At 51.8% G+C, this 20787-nt stretch overlaps 2 protein-coding genes across 2 annotated transcripts in view; both read left to right on the top strand.

Moving 5' to 3' along the window:
* Positions 1–7367, top strand: part of JMJD7 (jumonji domain containing 7) — a 19021-nt gene extending 11654 nt beyond the window's left edge. The window contains exons 2-8 of the mRNA XM_006882985.1: positions 4463–4616; positions 4691–4944; positions 5346–5402; positions 6336–6431; positions 6637–6713; positions 6999–7158; positions 7263–7367. Of these exons, the coding sequence (XP_006883047.1) occupies positions 4463–4616; positions 4691–4944; positions 5346–5402; positions 6336–6431; positions 6637–6713; positions 6999–7158; positions 7263–7351 (887 nt within the window). The 3' untranslated portion in view covers positions 7352–7367. The remainder of the gene's footprint in view (positions 1–4462; positions 4617–4690; positions 4945–5345; positions 5403–6335; positions 6432–6636; positions 6714–6998; positions 7159–7262) is intronic.
* Positions 7368–8842: 1475 nt separating this feature from the next.
* PLA2G4B (phospholipase A2, group IVB (cytosolic)) lies at positions 8843–19080 on the top strand. The gene is made up of 20 exons (XM_006882984.1): positions 8843–8851; positions 9997–10069; positions 10306–10442; positions 10567–10698; positions 12034–12074; positions 12249–12291; positions 12557–12611; positions 12896–13026; positions 13277–13360; positions 13622–13659; positions 14762–14897; positions 15532–15668; positions 15954–16176; positions 16296–16413; positions 16716–16853; positions 16995–17099; positions 17290–17469; positions 17827–17993; positions 18542–18728; positions 18860–19080. Exons 1-20 carry the CDS (start codon positions 8843–8845, stop codon positions 19078–19080), a joined length of 2355 nt encoding a protein of 784 aa, XP_006883046.1.
* The last annotated feature ends 1707 nt before the right edge of the window (positions 19081–20787 follow it).

Below are 20787 nucleotides of genomic sequence, written 5' to 3'. Positions count from 1 at the left end.
ATCCTGCAAAACTGTCCATCAAGTACGAAAGAGAGATTAAAATATTCCCAGAAATACAGAACCTAAAGGAGTTCGTAAAAACAAGACCAGCCATACAGGAAACACTGAGAGACGTCCTGGAAACAGAGATGCCACAGAAAATAGGATGGACCAAAGTAACTAGCAACAACACCAAAAAGAATTGAACGAAATGACAGCTATAAAACCCTACCTCTCAATAATTACACTGAATGTGAATGGAATATATCAGTGTTACAAAATGAGCTTTCTTACCCTCATGAAAGTTACATTCTAGCAAGGGAGAAAGATTGAGGAGAATTTTAAATATGCAAAAATAGATAGTGTTAACCGCTTACCAAAACTGTTGCCTTCGAGTTGATTCCAATGTATGCAGCCCCCATAGGACATAGTAAAACTGCTCCATTTCCAAAGTTGTTAAGCCTTAACATGATGGCAACTATATTTTGGGGGTTTTGTTTTGTTTTGTTTTTTGTTGGGAGTCAGTTGAAAACATAATGAAGGATAACCAGAGAAGGAAGCCTTACCAAGGTGGCATCTTAGTGAAGACTCAAGTAAGTAGCTTGGATATGGAAGAGAAAAGTAGAGAAATATTTGGAGGTAGAATTAATGGGATTCAGAGACAACCAATATTTCAAGAAGTAGCATAGGATAAAGAGCCAGTGGTAATGAGGGAAGAAGTACATTGAAGACGTTGATTAAAAATGTACATTGAATTTAATACATTGCTGCACTGAAGATGTTGGTAAAAAATAAGACCCCAGAAAGTGATAGGATACCAATTCACATGCTTCAACTAACAGTGCAGCCCTGTCATGCTCACCAGTCTGTGCCAGGAAATTTGGAGGACAACTGCCTTGCCAGCTGATGATTGACTAAAAGAGATCCATATTTGTTCTGACCCCAAGAATGGAGATTCAACAAAATGTAGAATTGTAGAACACTATCATTAATATCACAAGCAAGCAAAATACTGTTGAAAATCATGTAAATATGGCTAGAACAGGACGTTGAAAGAGAATGGCCAGAAGTTCAAGTTGGGGTTAGAAGAGGCCATGGCACCAGGGATATCAGTGCTGATGTCAGTGGATCTCGTTGGAAAGCAGAGAACCCCAAAAGACTGTCTATTTGTGCTTTATTGACTAAACAAAGGCATTTGACTACACTAACATTGAGATGAATAGGAATCCCAGAAGATTTAATTGTACTTATGTAGAACCTAACACTTAGACCAAGAAACTTTTGTTCTAACAAAGTAAGGGGACACTGTTGTTTACAATTAAAAAGTGTATGTCTGGACTATATCCTTTCTCCATACCTATTCAGTCTGTATGCTGATCAAATCATTCAAGAATCTGGAAGAAAAATTTGGCATCAGTATAAAAGGGAGACTCATCAGCAACCAGTATTATGCAGATGACATAACCTTACTCACTGAAAGTGAGGAAGACCTGAAGTGCTTTGCTGCAGAAAATGAAAAACTACAACCTTCAATATGGATTGCATCTCAACATCAAGAAGACAAAAATCCTCACCACTGGACCAATAGGCAGCATCATCACATACAGAGAAAAAATTGAAACTGTCAACGATTTCATTTTACTTAGGTCTACAATCAGCACCCTTGATACCATTAATCAGGAGATGTATTGCATTAGGGAAGTCTGCTTTGACTGACCTCTAAAAAGTCCTGAAGAGTAATAATGTCAGTTTAAAGACCAAGGTGCACGTCATTCAATCCATGGTCTCGCCAGTCACCCGGTAAGCATCTGAGATCTGGAAAATGAATAAGGTTGGCAGAAGAATTGATGCTTTTGAGATGAGGTACTGGAAGAGAGTATTGAATATCCAAAGGACAGCCAAAAGAACAAACATAAGTCTTGGAGAAAGTGCAGCCAGAGTGCTCCTTAGAGGCAAGGATGGTGAAACTTTATTTCATATACTTTAGTTATGTTGTTAGGCAGTGTAGGGGTTAAGCTAAACTAACTAGATCTAGGGTTGCTTGGATCAAGAGAGTTTAATCAGAGACAATTCCACTAAAGAAAACTACTAAGTGCACATTGAGGAAAACCAAGAAAAACATTCCTAAATAAATATGGAATTGTTCGATAGAACAAAGATGTAGGTTATTGAGTAAATGGCAGTGTACTGCCTTATTGGTGTATGTGTTGTTGTTATGTGCCGTCGAGTCACTTGCGACTCAAAGCGACCCTATGTACAAGAGCCCTAAACTCTGCTCTATCCTGTGCCAACCTCACTGTTTACAACACACCAACTCCCATTACCCCAATCACTGAATTGATCCATTTCATCGAGGGTCTTCCTCTCTTGCGCTGTCCCTCCACCTTCTGGTCCCTCTCCAAGGACTGGTCCCTCCTTGCAGCATGTCCAAAGTAGGTCAGACAAAGCTTCAAAATCCTTGCCTCCAAGGCTCAGCCCGGTTTCATCCTTTCCAGGACAAACCTGTTTGTTCTCCTAGCAGTCCATAGTATATTCAACACTCTTCTCCAGCACCATAGCTCAAAGGCATCAAAGTTATCTTTCTGTCATTCCTAGTCACTGTCCAGCTCTCTGACGCATAGCACGCAGTTGCAAAGACTATAGACCAGACCAGGCACACCTTAGTCTCCATCCTGACGTCGTTGCTCCTCAGTGCTCTGGAGAGGTCCCTGATGGGTGACTTTCCAAATGAAATTTGTCTCTTGATTTCCTGGCTGCTGGTACCAAGAGTGTTGATTGTGGAACCAAGCAAACGAAAACTATTAACTATCTCAGTCTGTTCACCATCTATCATGATACGGACAGTCGGACCAGTGGTGAGAACCTTTTTTTTCTTGATGGTGAGCTTTAGTCCATAGTGAAGGCTGCAGTCCTTGACCTTCTGCAGCACGAACTTCAGTTCCTTCTCAGTTTCAGCAAGCAGAGTTTTGTGTCATCTGCATCAGGTTGTTGATGAAGCTTCCTTCATTCCTGATGCCACATTCCTCCTCTTACAGCCAGTGTCCAAAAAATCTTATCTTGTGATTCTAGTCAACATGTTTTTCTGCTTGTAAAACTTCTCATATAAAAGCTACAAGGACTGGAGGTCAAGAGGACATTCAACCATGAGTTCCTCTCCCCTTACCTCTTGACTAACTGAAGTCTTGAGTGGTTCTTTACATCACCTCGCGCTTTCTTCCTAATCAGAGAAGGGCAACCAGGAGGGCCCATTCCTTGGAAAGGAGCATCGTGCTTGGAAAGATGAAGAATCCGTGAAAGAGAGGACAACCCTCAATGAGATGTATTGGCACAGGGACTGGGACAGGGGGCTCAAGCATGTCAGAGATGGAGAGGATGGTTTAGGATTCAGATCTGGTTTTTGTAGGACAGAGTTCAGATCTATTGTTCATAGGATCACTATGAGTCATTTTGACGGCGCCTAACAACAATACAGTACGCTTTGGGCATATCTTTAGGAGGAACCAGTCCTTGAACAGAGGTAATATACTAGGAGAGATAGAGGATCATCAAAAACTCTCAAAGAGATGGCTTGACACAGTGACTAGCACAGTGGTCTTGAGGACAGAGATCATGAGTTTGGTACAGGAGAGAGCCAGGTTTGGATCTATTGCCCATCGGGTCGCTATGAGTCATAGTTGACTTGAAGACACTGAACAATATAGTAACAAGAGTGCATGAAGAAATCTCTAAAAATAAGTTATTTTTAAATTAAGAGCTGCTATAGGTACCTCTGGTGTCATGGTGTGTAGGGAGTTGTAGTGAGGTGGCACCTCACCTGTCGTTCAAATCCACCTCAGGAGAAAGCTGGCCAGTCCCCTCCCATGCTCTTCACAGCCTCTGAAACCTGCTGGAGGGTCAGCAGGGACAACAGTGAGATGTTGGGAGTTCGTGTTTTACAGACATTTACTTAGGTGTCACAGTATGGTTCAGTAAGACTCAAGGTTTTCTCCACACTAGTCAAGCCAAATGCTGAACACATTCCAGAATATTCAGTAACTCTTCCGTATTGGAGGACCTCACAGGGCCATGCCCCACCCAGGCCAGCCCTTTGCCCTGGGCTTCAGCTTGTTCTGCACACCCTGCACTGTTTGAAGGCTGTCTTTCCTAATGGTGCTGGGACTTTGACCCCAGCAAGTGGGGGTCCCCCACCTGCATGGCTCAGCCTTGTGCCGTGGACAGTTTGGGGAATGGGCTGAGCAAGCAGGAGCCCAGTGCTATGAACTCTTGTAGCCTGTTATGGAGTATTATTTGTGTGTGCTTTACAGTTTCCCCTTTAATTTTCTCTCCGCATTCCTTGATCTCTGATTGTCCAGGATCCCCAGGTCACTCCAGTGGGCATTCCTCAGTGACACAGCGTGGCCTGTCCAGGGAAGGCATTCCTTCAGAGGTGATGGGGCAAGGGCTGGGTGGTGCTGCTCTGAGCACCCATCCTCCTCTCTCGCAGAGCTCAGCATACCTCTGGCTGTGCCCTATCTGGATGGGCCCCCGACTCCACTCCACTTCTACCGGGACTGGGTTGGCCCCAACAGACCCTGCATCATCCGCAATGCCCTTCAGCACTGGCCAGCCCTCCAGAAGTGGTCACTCCCTTACTTGAGGTGAGAGCTGGCCTGGGGCAGGGGGCAGGGTGTTCTGTGGCGTGTGGGTGTGGCCTGAGTGTCCATTCCTCCAGGGCCACAGTTGGGGCAACAGAGGTGAGTGTGGCTGTGACTCCAGATGGCTATGCAGATGCCGTGCGAGGAGATCGCTTTGTGATGCCTGCTGAGCGCCGCCTACCCCTGAGCCACGTGCTGGACGTGCTGGAGGGCAGGGCCCAGCACCCTGGCATCCTCTATGTGCAGAAGCAGTGCTCCAATCTGCCCACTGAGCTGCCCCAGCTGCTGCCTGACTTGGAGCCTCATGTGCCCTGGGCCTCTGAGGCGCTGGGTAAGTGGAGGAGGAACAGGCAAGGGTGGTCACTGACTGGGCAGGCAGGGGAGCTGTGGAAGGAGTGGACCAGCCTTGGGGACTGCTGCTGTCCCTTCCCTCAGGACTTAGCCCACACTCCTAACCCTGCAGATTTAGGTGTTTCCCACTAGAGGCTTAAATCCTCAGGCCTTGATGTGATAGTAGATAAATTGCTGAAAATTGTTGCATCCTTCTCCCTCAGGGAGGGTAACAGATCCCTTCTTCAAGCTCTTCAGACTTGTAGCTTTTTTCTCCTCATCTTCCCTGGGACCCCTCTGTTCCTACCCAGTTTTTTGTCCCAACATCCCTATAGAGTGTTTATCCCCAGCCTGGCCTTTTGGGGATGCCCGCTCCTAACTTACCTTTCTTCTGATCCACAGGGAAGATGCCTGATGCTGTAAACTTCTGGCTGGGAGAGGCGGCTGCAGTGACATCCTGTAGGTGTCCAGAGAATATGAAGATGAAGAGTAGGGAAATGAGGCCAGGGATGGGAGGTTGGACCTGGAAAAAAGTGGGGCCAACTGTATTCCTAGGTTTCTTCTGGGATTCTAGGACTTAAACAGCACAAAGAATGTCTGCGCAGCAAGCTGAGGTGGGGTGGCATTGGTGGCAGGACACACAGGTTCTTAAACCAAATTCTCAGGTCAGCTAGATCAGGAGGTGAACTTAGGGGAATCTCACATGCTTGAACATTTCTCTGAGAGAGGTGAACACAGGGCCTGGCAAGTGCCAAGTAGCCGGTGGACAAGATCTAAAGTGCCTGTCAACTCCTTGGCATGACCTCGGCTCTGCTTTGACTTTGTTGTTATTGTTGAGAATATGCACCACAAAGCCACACCAGGCTTCCACATGTACATTTCATTGACGTTGATGACATGCTTGGAGTTGTGCAACCATCACACCATCCTTTTCCAAGTTATTTCTCCCCTGTTAACCTAAACTCAGTGCTCTCTCTGCTTCTGATGTGCTGTTGTCAGTTTGATTCCACACAGACCATGATAGAGCATAATGCTCAAGGTTGGCTTGTTGCACTAGTTCTCCCAGACTGTTTGGTTTTAAGAAGATTTCAGGTGATAGTTTCGGTTTAGGGTTTAAAGAATTTTTTTCGTTTATTTTATTATTTTGTGTGTATGTACCGTCAAATCAGATTTGACTGGTACAGAGGAGATTGTCCTTCCTTCTCCAGAAGAGGATTCAAACTGCACACCTTAGGGTTTAAAGATTTTAGGGCATACTTTTGATCCCTCTCACATTCTTCTCTTACACGCTCAGCTGTCTTGAGGGTTGACACTCCAGGATGGGTGGGTTGCTCCTTCCTGTGTTCCCTTCTTCTCACAACCTTCCTCATGGAAGCTTCTTTGTGTTATCAGTACACAAGGACCACTATGAGAACCTCTACTGTGTTGTCTCTGGAGAGAAGCACTTCCTGTTACATCCACCCAGTGACCGGCCCTTCATCCCCTATGGTAGGGACACAGCCTGCTGGGGAGCAGGTGACCTGAGCTAGAAGATGGGCAGCGAGGGCTCAGAAAGGCCTGTGGCGTCTCCACGTATCTAGGGCCTTGACCTTGCCGCTGAGGCCCAGGAGCCAGTGGGAACGTCTAAGGTGGGGGTGGAGGGGTGGGCAGGAAGCACTGTCTGCTGAGCCTCTTGCTCTTTCTTTGGCTTCAGAACTGTACACACCAGCAACCTACCAGCTCACAGAGGGGGGCACCTTTAAGGTGGTGGATGAAGTCGCCATGGAGAAGGTGTCTATCTTGTTCTTGAACTCCAGGGAGGGTATGAGCCTCACATGTGGGGGCAGGGGAAGGGGAAGGCAAGAACCTGGACTCTGAGAAGCAAGCACATGGGATCTGGGGAGGTGATACCTTCTTTTGAACAGTCTTGAAATTGGAACTATCCAGTGCTGAGCAGTTCAGGACCTATGGGGAAAGGACTTGGGCCCTGTCCTGTTGCTGGACAGCATAAATGGACTTGGAGAAGACGTTATAAAGGGACCTGGGGACCTATCTTGTTATTCTGTGTGTCTCTAGGTGCCCTGGATCCCGTTGGACCCCCTGGCACCAGATCTGGCCCGGTACCCCAGGTACCGTCAGGCCCAGGCGCTTCGCTGCACCGTGAAGGCTGGTGAGATGCTCTACCTGCCCGCCCTGTGGTTCCACCACGTACAACAGTCCCATGGCTGCATTGCTGGTGAGGAATCAGGGCCTCATCCCCCCTCAAGGCGAGCTGAGGAGGCTCGCAGTGAGAAGAGTTGGGAGAGGGAGCCTCCCATTCACACCCCGTTCTTCCTACAGTGAATTTCTGGTACGATATGGAGTATGACCTCAAGTACAGTTACTTCCAGCTGCTTGACTCCCTCACCAGAGCCTCAGGCCTCGACTAGTGGAGCCCAGCGAACATTGCCACACAGCTCAGGGAGCAGCCAGGCCCATTCAGGGCCTGTGGACTCTGAAGGCAGCCTGGAGGGTCTGGCCCTGCGTGGGTTGGGATTTGGGATGAGATCAGAGGAGCAGGAAGTGCCAGGCAGGTCTAGGTGAAGGTTCCTGGAGAGTCACACAGGTGAGGCTGTGACCTGTCAGCTGGGAGGGGTAGGGTTTCAGGTCCAGCACGGCCTCACCTGCTGGGTAGCCTTGGGCAAAGCTACTGTGTCTCAGAGCATTTTTGTCCTCATCTGTAAAAGGGAGATAATAATGGTCCCCACCTCACTGGTGCTGTGGGGCCAGCCTGGAGATGGTGTCTGAGGCCCCAGCGCCAGCTGGCACCAAGGAAATGCTCAATAAAAGGAAGTGACTCAGAGGTGGTGATGCTCCCTCTCGAAGTTGCCTGCTGTGGTCCGGTGAGGGCTTGAAGTTGAGGTAAAGTTTTCAGAATGTCCCTGGTGGGGGTGAGGATGTGGCCCAGATGTTGGCCCGAGGAGTACTCTGGCCATGACAGCCACCGCACTCAGGTGGCACCAAGGCAGCAGGCCAGTCCAGGTCTCTGCTGTTATAACTCTAGCCTGGACTCACTCCAGGCCTCTGAAGCTGCCCCAGCTTTGCCCTGGCCGTGTTTGCTTTTCCCCCCCAGCCCCAGGGCATCTGGCAGGGCTGGTGCCCTGGGGTAAACCACCTGTTTCTCCCATAACAAGCCCAGGTAGGAGGGGACAGAAGCACCTACCCCACCTGGGCTGTTCCTTGGTGTGGCCTCCTCACTCCTTCCCAATACAAACAGGCCTGAGACAAGCAGTGCCCTTTCCTCTCAGTGCCAGGCCCCATTCCCAGACACCGAGGATGGAGGAAGCTGGCACTTGGCTTTGAAGGGCTGTTTTATATAACAAAACCACTCCCCTGCGAATGGTGATGGGTCCCAGGCATTCTTCTCGGATTGGCCCAGTGCTTCAGTCAAAACTGGGTATTCCTGTCCTACTGGTACTGGGAAGTTGTGAAAGGCCCGAGCTGGGGGGCCCTCAGCTCTTGCGCCCCTGTTGTGGAAGCCCATTCTTGCTTCCAAACCTCAGTGGTCCCTCAGATCCCCATCTTCCTGTTCCTTCTGCTCAGCCCCTGGTAGCCAGGTCTCCTGGGAGCCTCCCTCCTCTAGGTCAGGGACGCAGGACCAGGCATGATGGTGTTAGCTGGGAAAGGTGGGTCTCCCAGGAACCTGGGGCAGAGGTGGGGATCACTAAGCCCACATACAAAGGCTCTGGTATAGGTTTAGGTGCCTTATTTCCTAGATAGGTGGCTAATCCAGGAGTGGGTGTGGGGCTTGGGTGGAGCGGAAGAGGCAAATGGGAGGGACCTGGGAAGCTGGCTGGGACACCCCTGGATTACATTTAAAAATCCACCAGTGCCAGTCCAGTGGCTACTGCCTGTCATTCCTGCCCTGAGGACTGCGCCTAATGGCTCTGGTAAGGTTGACAGGGCACTCTGACCCTGACCCCCACCTGGGCCTTGATTAATGTTTCTTGAGTAGGACTGGAGCTATAGTCTTTTCCAGGTATAGTGAGGGTTGACAGCCTGGGACCGGGGCAGTGAGCAGAAACCAGGGAAGGGACAAGGTCACAGGCTGGGAGTTCTCTCTGAGTTCTTCCTGCCCTTGCTGAGGGCACCCACACTTTTCCAGGCTCCCGGCTGCTGTCCTGGGGCCCCAGAGGGAAGTGGCCACTCTGTTGCTCCTTCCGATTCAGTTGCTTAGGGAGTGGGGTCCCAGGCCTAGCATATATGGGTGAGCTCCCTAACCTCCATCCATCAGGGCTGGGATCCTTCATCTGTGGCAGGGCTGAAGGACCATTTGGCACAGACTTCACTGCCCTGGCACACCTGGCAGTGACTTCGTTCCAGAACCCAGAGATGGTTTTGGATGGAGCCCATGGGGGACCAGCTTTATCCTTACTCCATAGGAACCAGGAGAGCTAGGACTTGGCAACCCGTGGACAGCCCAGCAGCTTAACTGAACCTATCCTAGCGGAAATTTCGTTTCTAGAATTGTCCCTGACCAGAGGTACAGGGCGAGTGCAGGGACCATGGTCTTGGGCCCCAGCAAGTCTTTTTCTCAGTGGCTTTACATCTGCCCACTCTTGTCACTCAAGACTGGCTTCAAAAGTATTTAACAAGGTGTGGGGTCAGAGTATGGGGCAGAAGGACAGAGGAGTCTACTCAGGAGCTGGGAGCATGGAAGTGTGAGAGTTGGTACAACCAGAGCTGGCCTGCCAGGATCCCAGTCCTGCCTCTGGACCTCGGGCAAGTTACTACTTAAGCTTCGTGTGCCTCAGCTTCCTCCCGAGGCTTATAATAAACAGCCCCATGCACAGGGTTGTTAAAATGTTTAATGTATGTAAAGTCCTTGGAACAGAACCTGGCAAGGAGTGTTATATAAATCATTGTGGAAGTGCCATACTTGTAGATTCAGGATTCTGGTGGGACAGAGAGCAGGGCCATAGCTAGTCCTTTTGGTGCAGGAGTACACCTCAGAGTTGTTCTTATAGCCCATTAGTCCCCCATCACCTTGGGCCTCATCAAGCCTGCCGCAAGTTTTTGCCCTCCTCCTCTGCAGGCCAAGGTGCCTGGGACCTGCTTGCTCACCGTTCGTGTTCTGCAGGCCCATAGCCTGCCCTCCAGGGACCTAGGTGAGCCTGGGCTGAGAACAGTGCCACAGCTGGATTCAGAGTCGGGGCAGGGGTAGGGACAGTGGGAGAGGTGGTGAGGAGAGGGACTGGGGGAAGGTGAGGATTGGGCTTTGTTCTGTTCCTGCCTCACCCTCCCTCCATACACAGCCCCCTGGGCGTCTGTGAGGGTGGGCCCTAGGACCCTGGGGTTGGGAGGGTCTCTAGACCATCATTGGAGAGGTCCCTCCTCCCCACAGTGACTCCCTCTGACTGCTACGTGACTGTGTGGCTGCCCACTGCCTCCAGCCAGAGGCTACAGACACGCACAGTCAAGAACTGCAGGAACCCCATCTGGAATCAGAGCTTCCACTTCCGGATCCACAGCCTACTCAAGGTGGGCCTGCTTTGAGCTGGCCCCCTCACTGTCCCCTCCCAGTCCCTCGTGCCAGCTCCTACCTTGCCCCCTCCCCTGTCCCCCTCATCCTTCCTGCAGCCTTCTCCTTCTGTCCCCTTTCCAGAACGTGGTGGAACTGAAAGTCTTTGACCAGGACTTGCTGACCAAGGATGATCCTGTGTTGTCAGTTCTGTTCGATGTGGGAACTCTGCGGCCAGGGGAGTTCTCACGCCAGAACTTCTCACTGAGCCCTCAGGCAAGACTCCAATTCAGGGCAGCTGAGGGCACTGGGCCCCAGGCATTCCAGAGCTTTCAGCCTCACTGGGAAAGGGAGGTGCTCCAAGGGCTGCTGTCAGGTGCCAGCCAGGCTGCTTCGACTTAGAGCGAGCCTGTGAAAACAGACCTGAACCCTGAAAACTGAACGCTGAACCATGCCAGCCTCATCATCTCTGATATACTTGCACCTACAGTCACTGTGTCAGTCCATCTCTTCTTGAGGGTCTTCCTCCCTTTAGCTGCCCTCCACCTTTCCCAGTATAATGTATTTTTCTAAGGACTAGCCCCTCCTGACAGCATGCCCATAGTATGACGTGAGGTTTCACCATCCTTGCCTCTGAGGAGCACTCTGGTTGCACTTCCTCCAAGACCGATCGCTCTGTTCTCTTGGCAGTCCATAGGATATTCAGTACTTTTCTTCAACACAACTTAGGCATCGGTTCTTCTTCTGTCATCCTTATTTATTCATTACAGCTTTCAGATTCACATCAAGTAACTGGAAAGACCATGGCTTGGATCAGTTGCAGCTTAGTCTTTAAACTGACAACCTTGTTCTTTAGTGAGATCCTTGACAGTGGATTTTCCCAATGCAACACTTTCAATTTCTTGACTGCTGTTACGATGAGGACTGGTGAGAGTGCACAAATGTCCTTCATCTCAGAACTTTGATACTGTTTTGATTTGTGTTTTGTTTTAGTTTTTTTTTAAAAAGGCGACAGCCAGACTCCAAGTGCTCTAGGCTTCCCTTCCTTCTCCCGCCCTCCTCAAGGCTGTGTTAACCAAGAGCATCTCCCCACAGAGGAGTGATTCTTTCCTAATGCTGCTTTTTTGTCCCCAAAGCCAAGGGTCAGCTCTTTTGGAGCAGTCCAGAGAGTGTGGCTAGAGCAGTCGGGAGCTGGACAGTGGGCCTTTCTCCTCTATTATTTTGAAGCCTCAGCACTTCTAGCTGGTGTCTGAACTCAAATTTATAAACACTTTGACTCATTCATATATATTCAGACACACACATTCACACTCTTTTACACACACATATCTGTACACACACAGCTTACTCAGAAATACACACATCTGCCTCTCACTTCTATACATATACCTCATTTGCACTCATACTTGTACACGTGCATATGTGCGTGCTTCTCACCCATTCAACTACTCACACTCAAATACACACACATGAACACACACACGTAGGCATACACATGCATACATACACTCACATTCACCCTTGTGCACATACCCACCTATGTGCACATACATACTCATGTAAACCTAACACACTCTTGCTTCTAACATTAACTTGGTGCTCTCTCTCCAGGGCGAAGGACTGCTAGAAGTTGAATTTCGGCTGCAGCATCTGTGAGTCGGCCTATGGGGAAGGAAGTTCTGGGATGGAAGGGGCTCCCTCTGGGAAGGACTGAACCCAGTGCTCCCAGCACTGTCACGCTTCTCTGGGGACACAGTGGTCGGGAGGACTGCCTCTTTGGGGGTGGGGGTCTGCACTCACATGGAGTCTCACTGGGCTCTTTCCAGGACAGGCTGTGTGGAGCAGCTCTTCAGCAATGGCATCCTGGTGGTGAGTCTGGGATGGTGCTAGGGGTGCTGTTCTCAGGGGGTCGTTTCCTTATGCCATCTGCTGCCCTCCCCTGGGCCTGAAGCCTATGTAGATCAGGAGTAGAACTGAGTCTGGAGGACCCTGGGATTTTACTTCCCCAGTAGGATGCAGTTTCAGAAAATAGTGGGGCTGGGGTGACAAAGAGCCGAGGAACAGGAGCCAGGATGCTGGTGGAGAGGCCCTGAGCAGAGGAGGTCAGTATCTGAGGGCTATTTCCATGACCCAGGCCCGGGAGCTTGCCTGCTTGCACATGCGACTGGAAGAGGCAGGGGACCAGAAGGGTGAGTCCCCTAACCCAGTGGACAGCCCAGGCCCTCGGCTATTGTCTTCACCCTTTCTAAGCTGCCCACTCTGGAGGGAATCTTCCAACGTCCATTTTCATCTCCCAAAGACAGGAGTAGGGGTTGAGAGTGAATCTGCCCTGGGGCTGTCCCCCGTGGTCCTTCCCAGAGGGCTTGTGTGGGAAGCACCATCTCCCAGCCTCTGCCTGGATCAGAGGGGAGAAAGACACCTCTGCGATCAAGGATCCCACTTCCAGCCTCTCCACCTTGGTTTCTGTCTCCAGAGGCAAGGAGCAAAGTTCAGCTTGAGGTTCCTGGGTCCTGTGAGGGTCAACAGGAGGCCTCTGTGGGCAGTGGCTCCTTAAGCTTCCACTTCCCAGCCTGCTGGGAGCAAGAGCTGAGTATCCATCTGCAGGTAATGTCCTCTGTCTTCTGTGATGGAGCCCTATAACTTTCACAAGCCTTCCCTGGGTGACTTATCCAGCCCATCCTACTCACCATCTGACCACTCCCCAAGAGCCCAGCACCTGGGGAAGATTGTGGGGTGAATGTCTCATGATCCTTCTTACTAACACTCCTTAGCCACTCCCATGTGGATCAGTATGGTCCTTGCTGGCCGTGGGAGGGCAGAGACTCTGAGGTCTATTTCCTTTGTGCCGCTGCAGAATGCCCCCCAAGAACAGCTAAAGGTACCCCTGAGGGTCCTGCCATCGGACCAGCTGGTGAGGCTCGTCTTCCCCACATCCCAGGTATTGGTCCCATAGGAGAGGAGCTGGATGAAGAGATGGGGCCGCCCCTCAAGCCAGGGCCAGGGAAGAAGGACTGACCTCTTCTCTCACCATTTTGGGCCATTCACTGGCAAGCTTTCAGAAGATTCTCCTGGTAGAGCTGGTTGGGAACTCATGGGAGGAACGTGGAGATATCATGGAGCTGTGGCTGGGGCTAGAGAGAGGAATGGAATTGGGATGGAGATGGCCAGCCTTCGTGAAAGGATCATTCTTGGTTTTCAGGAGCCTCTGATGAAGGTGGAGCTGAAAAAAGAAAAAGGGTGAGAGGCTGGGCTGGGAGTGGGCAAGCAGTCAGGGAGGGAACCGAGGTCTGGTCTATGGGGTGGGCTAGTGGGGAGGGGACTGAGGGCTGGTCTAGGGGGTGGGCAAGCAGTCAGGGAGGGAACTGAGGGCTGGTCTAGGGGGTGGGCAAGCAGTCAGGAAGGGGACTGAGGGCTGGTCTAGGGTGTGGGCAAGCAGTCAGGGAAGGGGGTGAGAGTTGGGCTGGGGGGTGGGCTAGCAGTCAGGGAGGCTGACGTCAGTCAGTGCAGGCTGAAGTGGGGAGTGGGCAATCAAGGAGGGGGCTGGGAGATGAGCAAACAGTCAGAAAGTGGGGGTAGAGACAGGGCGAGGGAAGTGGGCAAGCAGCCAGGGAGGAGTGTAGAGGCAGGGCTGGGGAGCATGGCCAGGGAGGGGCATCCTGAGGGTTTGCTCACAGGATGGAGTGTGCAGTCTTGGCAAGGGTTCAGAATATAATGGTTCTTTTCATAAGCTTTTTCACCTTGGTGTGTCTGCTTTCACTGGACCTGGCACTTGGGAAGCACTTGAAAATGTTTCCCTGGAAAAAGGGAAGTTGAGAAAATACCATGGTTTGAGGCACAGATAAGGCAGAGTCCAAGAGAAAGTGAGGAAATTGCAGCCTTTTGAGAAGAAGTTGTATGGATAGACCTTAACTAACCCACCTGAACTAAGTTGAGTTGCCCACTCTGTCGATGTGTTTGGGAGAATGAGAATCCCAGACTTAGAGACCTTTGGTCCGTCTATTCCACCCACTTTATAGTAATTTTTAGACCTGGCAGGGTAAAGAGAAGCTAAGGCTTAGAGGTTGGGTGGACCAGGTGCTGGCTAGGCCTTCCTCAGTCATCATGATGCCCTGCCTGCAAGTTGACTTTGCCATTTTCCTGGGTAGGGGTCTGAGTCTGGGTTCACTTTCCCTCCCTCACATTCCACATGTGTTCATATCCAGGGCCTCAAGAAGCAAGGATGAGGGGAGGGCTGGGTGAACAGGGGAGACAAGAGATGTAAAAGGGATCTAGGGGAGGTAGACCCAGCTGCTGTTTCTCTGACGAGATCGAGTGCTTATGGTCCCTTCTTCTCACCCAGACCTGGGGAGCTGGCTGTGCAGCTGGGCTTCGGACCCAGCTCTGAGGAGCAAGCTTTCCTGCGGAGGAGGAAGCAGGTTGTGGCCAGGGCCCTGCAGCAGGTCCTGCAGCTGGAGGGAGACCTGCAGGAGGATGAGGTCTGAGGGAAGGGCTGGAGCTGGAGGTGGGGGCCCAGGCTTGTTTGTTCCAACAGCCCAGCTGACTGAAATGTGAATTCTAAAGCTGAACTTTTAAGTGTGAACCGAAGCTTTATTTCTCTTCTATGTTTTCAAGGGCTTTTAAAGTGCAGACAGTTGTGTGAGGCTCGCTCCTAACGCTCCTCTCCCTGGAGAAGCATTCCTGCTTTCTGATTCTCCACCCTCGGCTTGATGCTGGTTTTAAGACTGGGCGCTGCCTGACAGACCAGTGGGCCTCTAGCACGAGAACTGTCTGCTGACCTGGGCTGCTCCTTGCAAAATGGAGAGGGGTGGCTTTATGGAGCTCTTTTGAAGTAGATCTGGGGCTTCAAGAAAATGACTTCCATACTCTTCAGGGGTTGGGGGTAAGGATACAAGACCTGGACTTATCTAGTTTGTCCTTGGAGTTCTCAAAACCTGAGAAAGCCAGCCCTGTTCAGACAAGTGGTGCTGACTCAGACCTGGTCCAAGGGCCTAACAAGATCTTGAGTGGGGATAGCTGAATGGTCATTTGACTTGCTGCATTCTCCTTTGGTGTGACTTTCTCCCTCCCTAAGTTCCTAAGGCCTCTCTGTGCCTGGCTGTGCTCTTCCAGGTCCCTGTCGTAGCCGTCATGGCCACTGGTGGTGGGATCCGGGCAATGACCTCCCTGTATGGACAGCTGGCTGGCCTGAGGGAGCTGGGCCTCCTGGATTGCATCTCATACATCACAGGGGCGTCAGGCTCCACCTGGTGAGGACCCTGGGGGTGATGGACTGGGAGGTGTCTGTGGTGAAGCTCTCTTAGGCCTGATTGGCCTCTCTGATCAGATTGAAGGTCTAGGATGGTCCATGTAGCTGGGAAGAAATGTGTGTGGAGTCCCTTGGGGGTTCACTTGTCTCCACTGAGTCTTGGCCTTGGCCTTGGCCCTGACTTTCTTAGAAGGTGCTCACCGGGCTGTGGTCCTGGAATGGGAAGTCCAGTTATGAGTTCTGGATGGAGTCCTTGAGTGAAAGACCCTTCCCTGGTTTTACTTAGGACCTTGACCAACCTCTACAAGGATCCAGAATGGTCCCAGAAAGACCTGGCAGGGCCCACTGAATTTCTGAAGACCCAGGTGACCAAGAGCAAGCTAGGTGTGCTGGCCCCCAGCCAGCTGCAGTGGTACCGGAAGGAGCTGGCCGAGCGTGCCCGCCTGGGCCACCCCACATGCTTCACCAACCTGTGGGCCCTCATCAATGAGGCCTTGATACATGACGGGGTATACCAGGGGACCGCGTACAGGGAGGAGTCAGGCCAGAAAGTGGGGAGCAGGGAGTGGGGAAGCCTCTGTGTTCTAGGAAACCGTGAGTTTCAGTTCAAGTGTCCTTTCCCCTTCAGCCCTGTAACCACAAACTCTCAGATCAGCGAGAGGCCCTGCGCCATGGTCAGAACCCTATGCCCATCTACTGTGCCCTCAACACCAAATCACAGAGCCTTTCCACCTTTGAATTTGAGGGTGAGTAACTCCGAAGCCTGGACTTGTGTTCCTGTGGCTGGCAGAGAGGAAGGTATATATATATATATATGGGAGGTGGTGTTCCACACTTTTGACATTGCCCAGGTCCCACAGTGAGAGACTCAACTCTAACCCTCACATAGACTCAGTTGGACCTTTAAGAGGGGTTGTGGCTTCATGCCGCAGGCTCAGAGCCTGAGCTGCCCCTTGACCAGCCTGCCTAGTGAAATCCACATGGGTTATTGGTACTGGAGGGTCCTCTGGTTTAGCCCTAAGACTGAGGGTCTGTGGTCCCCTCACAGAGTGGTGTGAGTTCACCCCTTATGAAGTTGGCCTTCCCAAGTATGGGGCCTTCATCCCCTCTGAGCTCTTCGGCTCTGAGTTCTTCATGGGCCGGCTGATGAAGCAGCTCCCTGAGTCTCGCATCTGCTTCCTGGAAGGTGAGGGGATCTGGAAGGCTGGAGAACCCGAAGTGTGAGGGGAGGATGGGTCCATGGACATTTCCTTGGTCTGGGAGAGGCAGTGGGTATGGTCAGGTTGTAACAGGGAGGGGGCTGCCTTCCCCTTGTGTCTTCTCCCAGGTATCTGGACTAACCTGTATGCAGCCAACCTCCAGGACAGCTTATACTGGTCCTCAGAGCCCAGCCAGTTCTGGGACCGCTGGGCTCAGAATCAGGCTACCATAGGTATGTGTTTGATCTCCTTTGGCAGGATTCAAAGGGACCACCAGTTGAAGCTGTTTTGTCAGTTGGTGGGGCTCCCAGGCCTTGGAGGTCTCAGCTGTTCCACCTCTAGGGTCACAGACACAGAGGCTAGGATAAAGGTCAGTAGTCACCATTTACTGAAGGACACCCCACTCTCCTCTTCTGACTGCAGACAAAGAGCAGGTCCCCATTCTGAAGATAGAAGAGCCACCCAGCACGACTGGAAGGATAGCCGAATTCTTCACTGACCTCCTGACTCGGCGCCCACTTGCCCAGGCCACCCACAATTTCCTGCGGGGCCTCCATTTTCACAAAGACTATTTCCAGCAGCCTCATTTCTCCACCTGGAAAGGTATCTTCATCTCTCCCCCAGTTCTGGCTCTCAATCCTTCTCAAATCCTAGGGTTTTGGGTCTCTCCTCACTCCCTCATCACCTGACACCAGAACTCCTGACCTTTATCGCATGGGACACTTGGGACAGAGCTCTTGATCCTAGGACTTTGTCTCCCTCTCCTTAAGCTGGGAGTGTCAGGTCCACCTGCAGGGCTGCAGTCAGTAGAGGGACTGCTTCGGTAGAAGTAGCAGGAGCCAGAGCACAGTCTCTGTTACCAGCAGTAGCAAGCAGTTGCCATTGGCCATAGAAGTGCAGTGCTCTCAGCATCATTGACAGTTGCTGCTTCTCCCACCTTAACATCCTCAACTTTTCCAGCCACTAAACTGGACGGATTCCCTAACCAGCTGACACCAGTGGAGCCCTACCTCTGCCTGCTGGATGTTGGCTACTTTATCAACACCAGCTGTCCACCCCTCCTGCAGCCCACCCGGGATGTGGATCTCATCCTGTCATTTGACTACAATCTTCATGGAGCCTTTCAGGTGGACATGGGGTGGCAGGAGCTCTGGATAAATGGTCCTGGGATGCTGGGGCAGGCTGGGAAGGGGATGGCCAGCTCCCTGAAGTGTCCCTTAGGAGCTGTGATAGTGATGCTATGTGATGAGAGCACTGAGTTCTATTCATTCACCACCAGGGGAACTTTTCCCATATGGGGTAATGGGGAGGCAGCTATTTCATATTTGGGTCCCCTTTGCTGTATCTGCATCCCAGCGGGTTATAGACCTCTGGAATTGCCTGCTTTTAGTTACTTTATGGATTGAGAGGCTTTTACCTCCTATTTTTAAACCCCAGTGATTATTAAGAGCCAGGTTGAGTAGGACCCTGCCAAGCTCTTGCAGGACTGTCCCAGCTACGAGCCTTCCTTCAACGCCTGGCCTGACTTTGCTGGGTCCACCAGAGTCTTTGATTTCTCTGTCAGATGTTAAGTCCTGTGTGTCTTTTATCAAGTTGCCACGTTCACACTGACAGGCATAGAGGGTACAGGTGTCCCCTTCACTGTCCCCTAATGTCTTTCTGGTACCCCTTGCAGCAGCTGCAGCTTATGGGCCGGTTCTGCCAGGAGCAGGGGATCCCATTCCCACCCATTTCACTGAGCCCAGAGGAGCAACATCAGCCTCGGGAATGCCACGAGTTCTCAGACCCCAGCCACCCCGAGGCCCCTGTTATCCTGCACTTCCCACTGGTCAATGACTCTTTCAAAGACCATTTGGCCCCTGGTGAGTCACCTTGATGTTCTGGTCCCTGCCCCTGTCAACCCATCCCCCACCTCTCCACAGATGACCCCAGAACCCACTTCTAACACTGTGTCCTTCCACATTGAGCCCAGGCTGCACTCTCTTTGCAACAGGGGTCCTGAGAACGTCTGAGGAGAAGGAAGCAGGGCAGGTGAATCTGTCTCCATCTGACTCCCCATACCACTACACTAAAGTGACCTACAGCCAGGAGGACGTGGACAAGCTGCTCCGCTTGACGCACTACAACATCTGCAACAACCGGGAGCCGCTGCTGGGGGCCCTGCGTGAGGCCGTGCAGCGGAGGAGGCAGCACAGGCGGCAGGGGCCCGAGTGATGGCTGCAGGTGGGGCAGCCCTGCCCGGGACTGTGGCCCAGCCGCCCACCCAGCCCTGTCTCAGGCTTAGCCCAGGTCCACTTGGCGGTTCCGTTAGAGGTGGAGCAGGACCCTTCCTCAAGTGCCCACTGCCTCTGGGGTCTTGGATGGTCCTGTTGTGGCTCCTACTCTCTGGGGCTCTACTGAGGTGTATGCCCAGGATACCTCGTATGTAACGTTGGAATGTAGCTGCCAGCAGCCTGTCAGAGTCTCTTCTGAGAACCAGGTCCCTGGCAGGTGCCAGGCCTCTCCCTACTAGTGGCCAGGAGTGAGGTCCAGCAACCTTCCAGCTGCTGCTACAGGGGAGCTGCACCCTGGTCTTGCTGGAGTGGACCGGAGAGGCCTCTGTCAGGCCGGGGAAGATGTGGGGTACAGGAGTTCCATGTCAGTTGGGTGGAGTTGGAAGAAGGTGGCCAAGTCCAGAACAGTGAGGATGTCCAGAGCTGTGCATGGGGAGTGTCCAGAGCCCCATGTCCCTTGTGTTTCCCCTTCCACGCTGCATTGAGTAGTTCAAGTGCACATTACAGTGGCTCACACAAACATCTCTGAGATTGCCTGTCTTTACTGCCAAGAGGGACAGCCTCCTGATTATATTGCAGCGTGGTTTGAAAAACCAGTGGAACTCTCCTCGGGGACCAAGAGGGGCCAGTGTGCATAGGCTGGCCCTGAAGAGCTGGGACCCTGGATGACATCCAAGTCCCCCTTGACCTGGTGCTCCCCTTTCCAAGCAGGATGTGATCATCTGGGGGGGCCAGTTTGGCTGGGCGTCTCTGCTGCCATAACCTTATCCCTGCCCAGAGCGGCAGTCAGCATGCCTGTCCTCTTTGCCAGGCAAGGACTTAGGGTAAGGCCAGGGACTCGGAGCGTTGCTTCCTGTCTCACAGGTGGGTTGTCCAGGCCTGGGATCAGCATGACCACATATTTCCAGCAGGCAGTGATGCTGGAGGCCTGTGCCTTAATGAGTTTCTGTACATTTCATAAGCTGGGCCTGGAGGCCTGGCCTGGCTTTGCACAGAGCCAGGGACTGAGTAGCCAGGGGAGGGTGTCCTCTGCCTGGGCCTGAGTCTTGTTCAGACCCCTTGGAGGATGGCCTCACTTGTAGCCCTGCCATTTGGTACCATCTTGGGGTTTTTAGCCCACATCTGTTAGAAGAACTGGGAGGCAGAGTGATTTTAGGGGCCAGTCACCCCAGAGTTCTCCAGGCACATGTGGCCCAGCCCTCTGGCCTCCTTTGCAATGCCCAACTTCTAGCATTGATGTGTTCTGTGGACCCTTGGTGCACACACTTGTGTAAGGTGAGAGAGCACTGCCCTGATCTCATGAGCCAACTCTACATGGGTCCTTCCTGACCAAGCAACTCCTAGGCTTTGCATGGGGTGCAGAGCAGAAGAAATGGCTGTCCAGTAGCCTCAGAAACCGCTAGTCCAAGGACTCATTCACCATCACCCTCCTGAGTCATAAAATGGGGACTGTGGGAATGTGTGTGAGTGTGAATCATTTCACCAGAGACCATGAACATGGCTACTTCCTCTGGTGAGAGGGAGAGAGATTGATAAAGTAAGTGATCGTGGCTCATCACTGGCCTGTGGGGTCCTATGAAGCCTTCACTTAACATTATTCTTCTATTTTCATCCAACCCCTAATATCCCTTGCCCAGAAAACCCTGAT

This window comes from Elephantulus edwardii, unplaced genomic scaffold (genome assembly GCF_000299155.1).
Source record: "Elephantulus edwardii isolate Elephantulus edwardi_28Jun2011 unplaced genomic scaffold, EleEdw1.0 scaffold00026, whole genome shotgun sequence".
NCBI classification, from domain to species: domain Eukaryota; kingdom Metazoa; phylum Chordata; class Mammalia; order Macroscelidea; family Macroscelididae; genus Elephantulus; species Elephantulus edwardii.
Note: the sequence above shows the minus strand (reverse complement) of the source record. Positions and strands in the feature narration are given on the sequence as shown.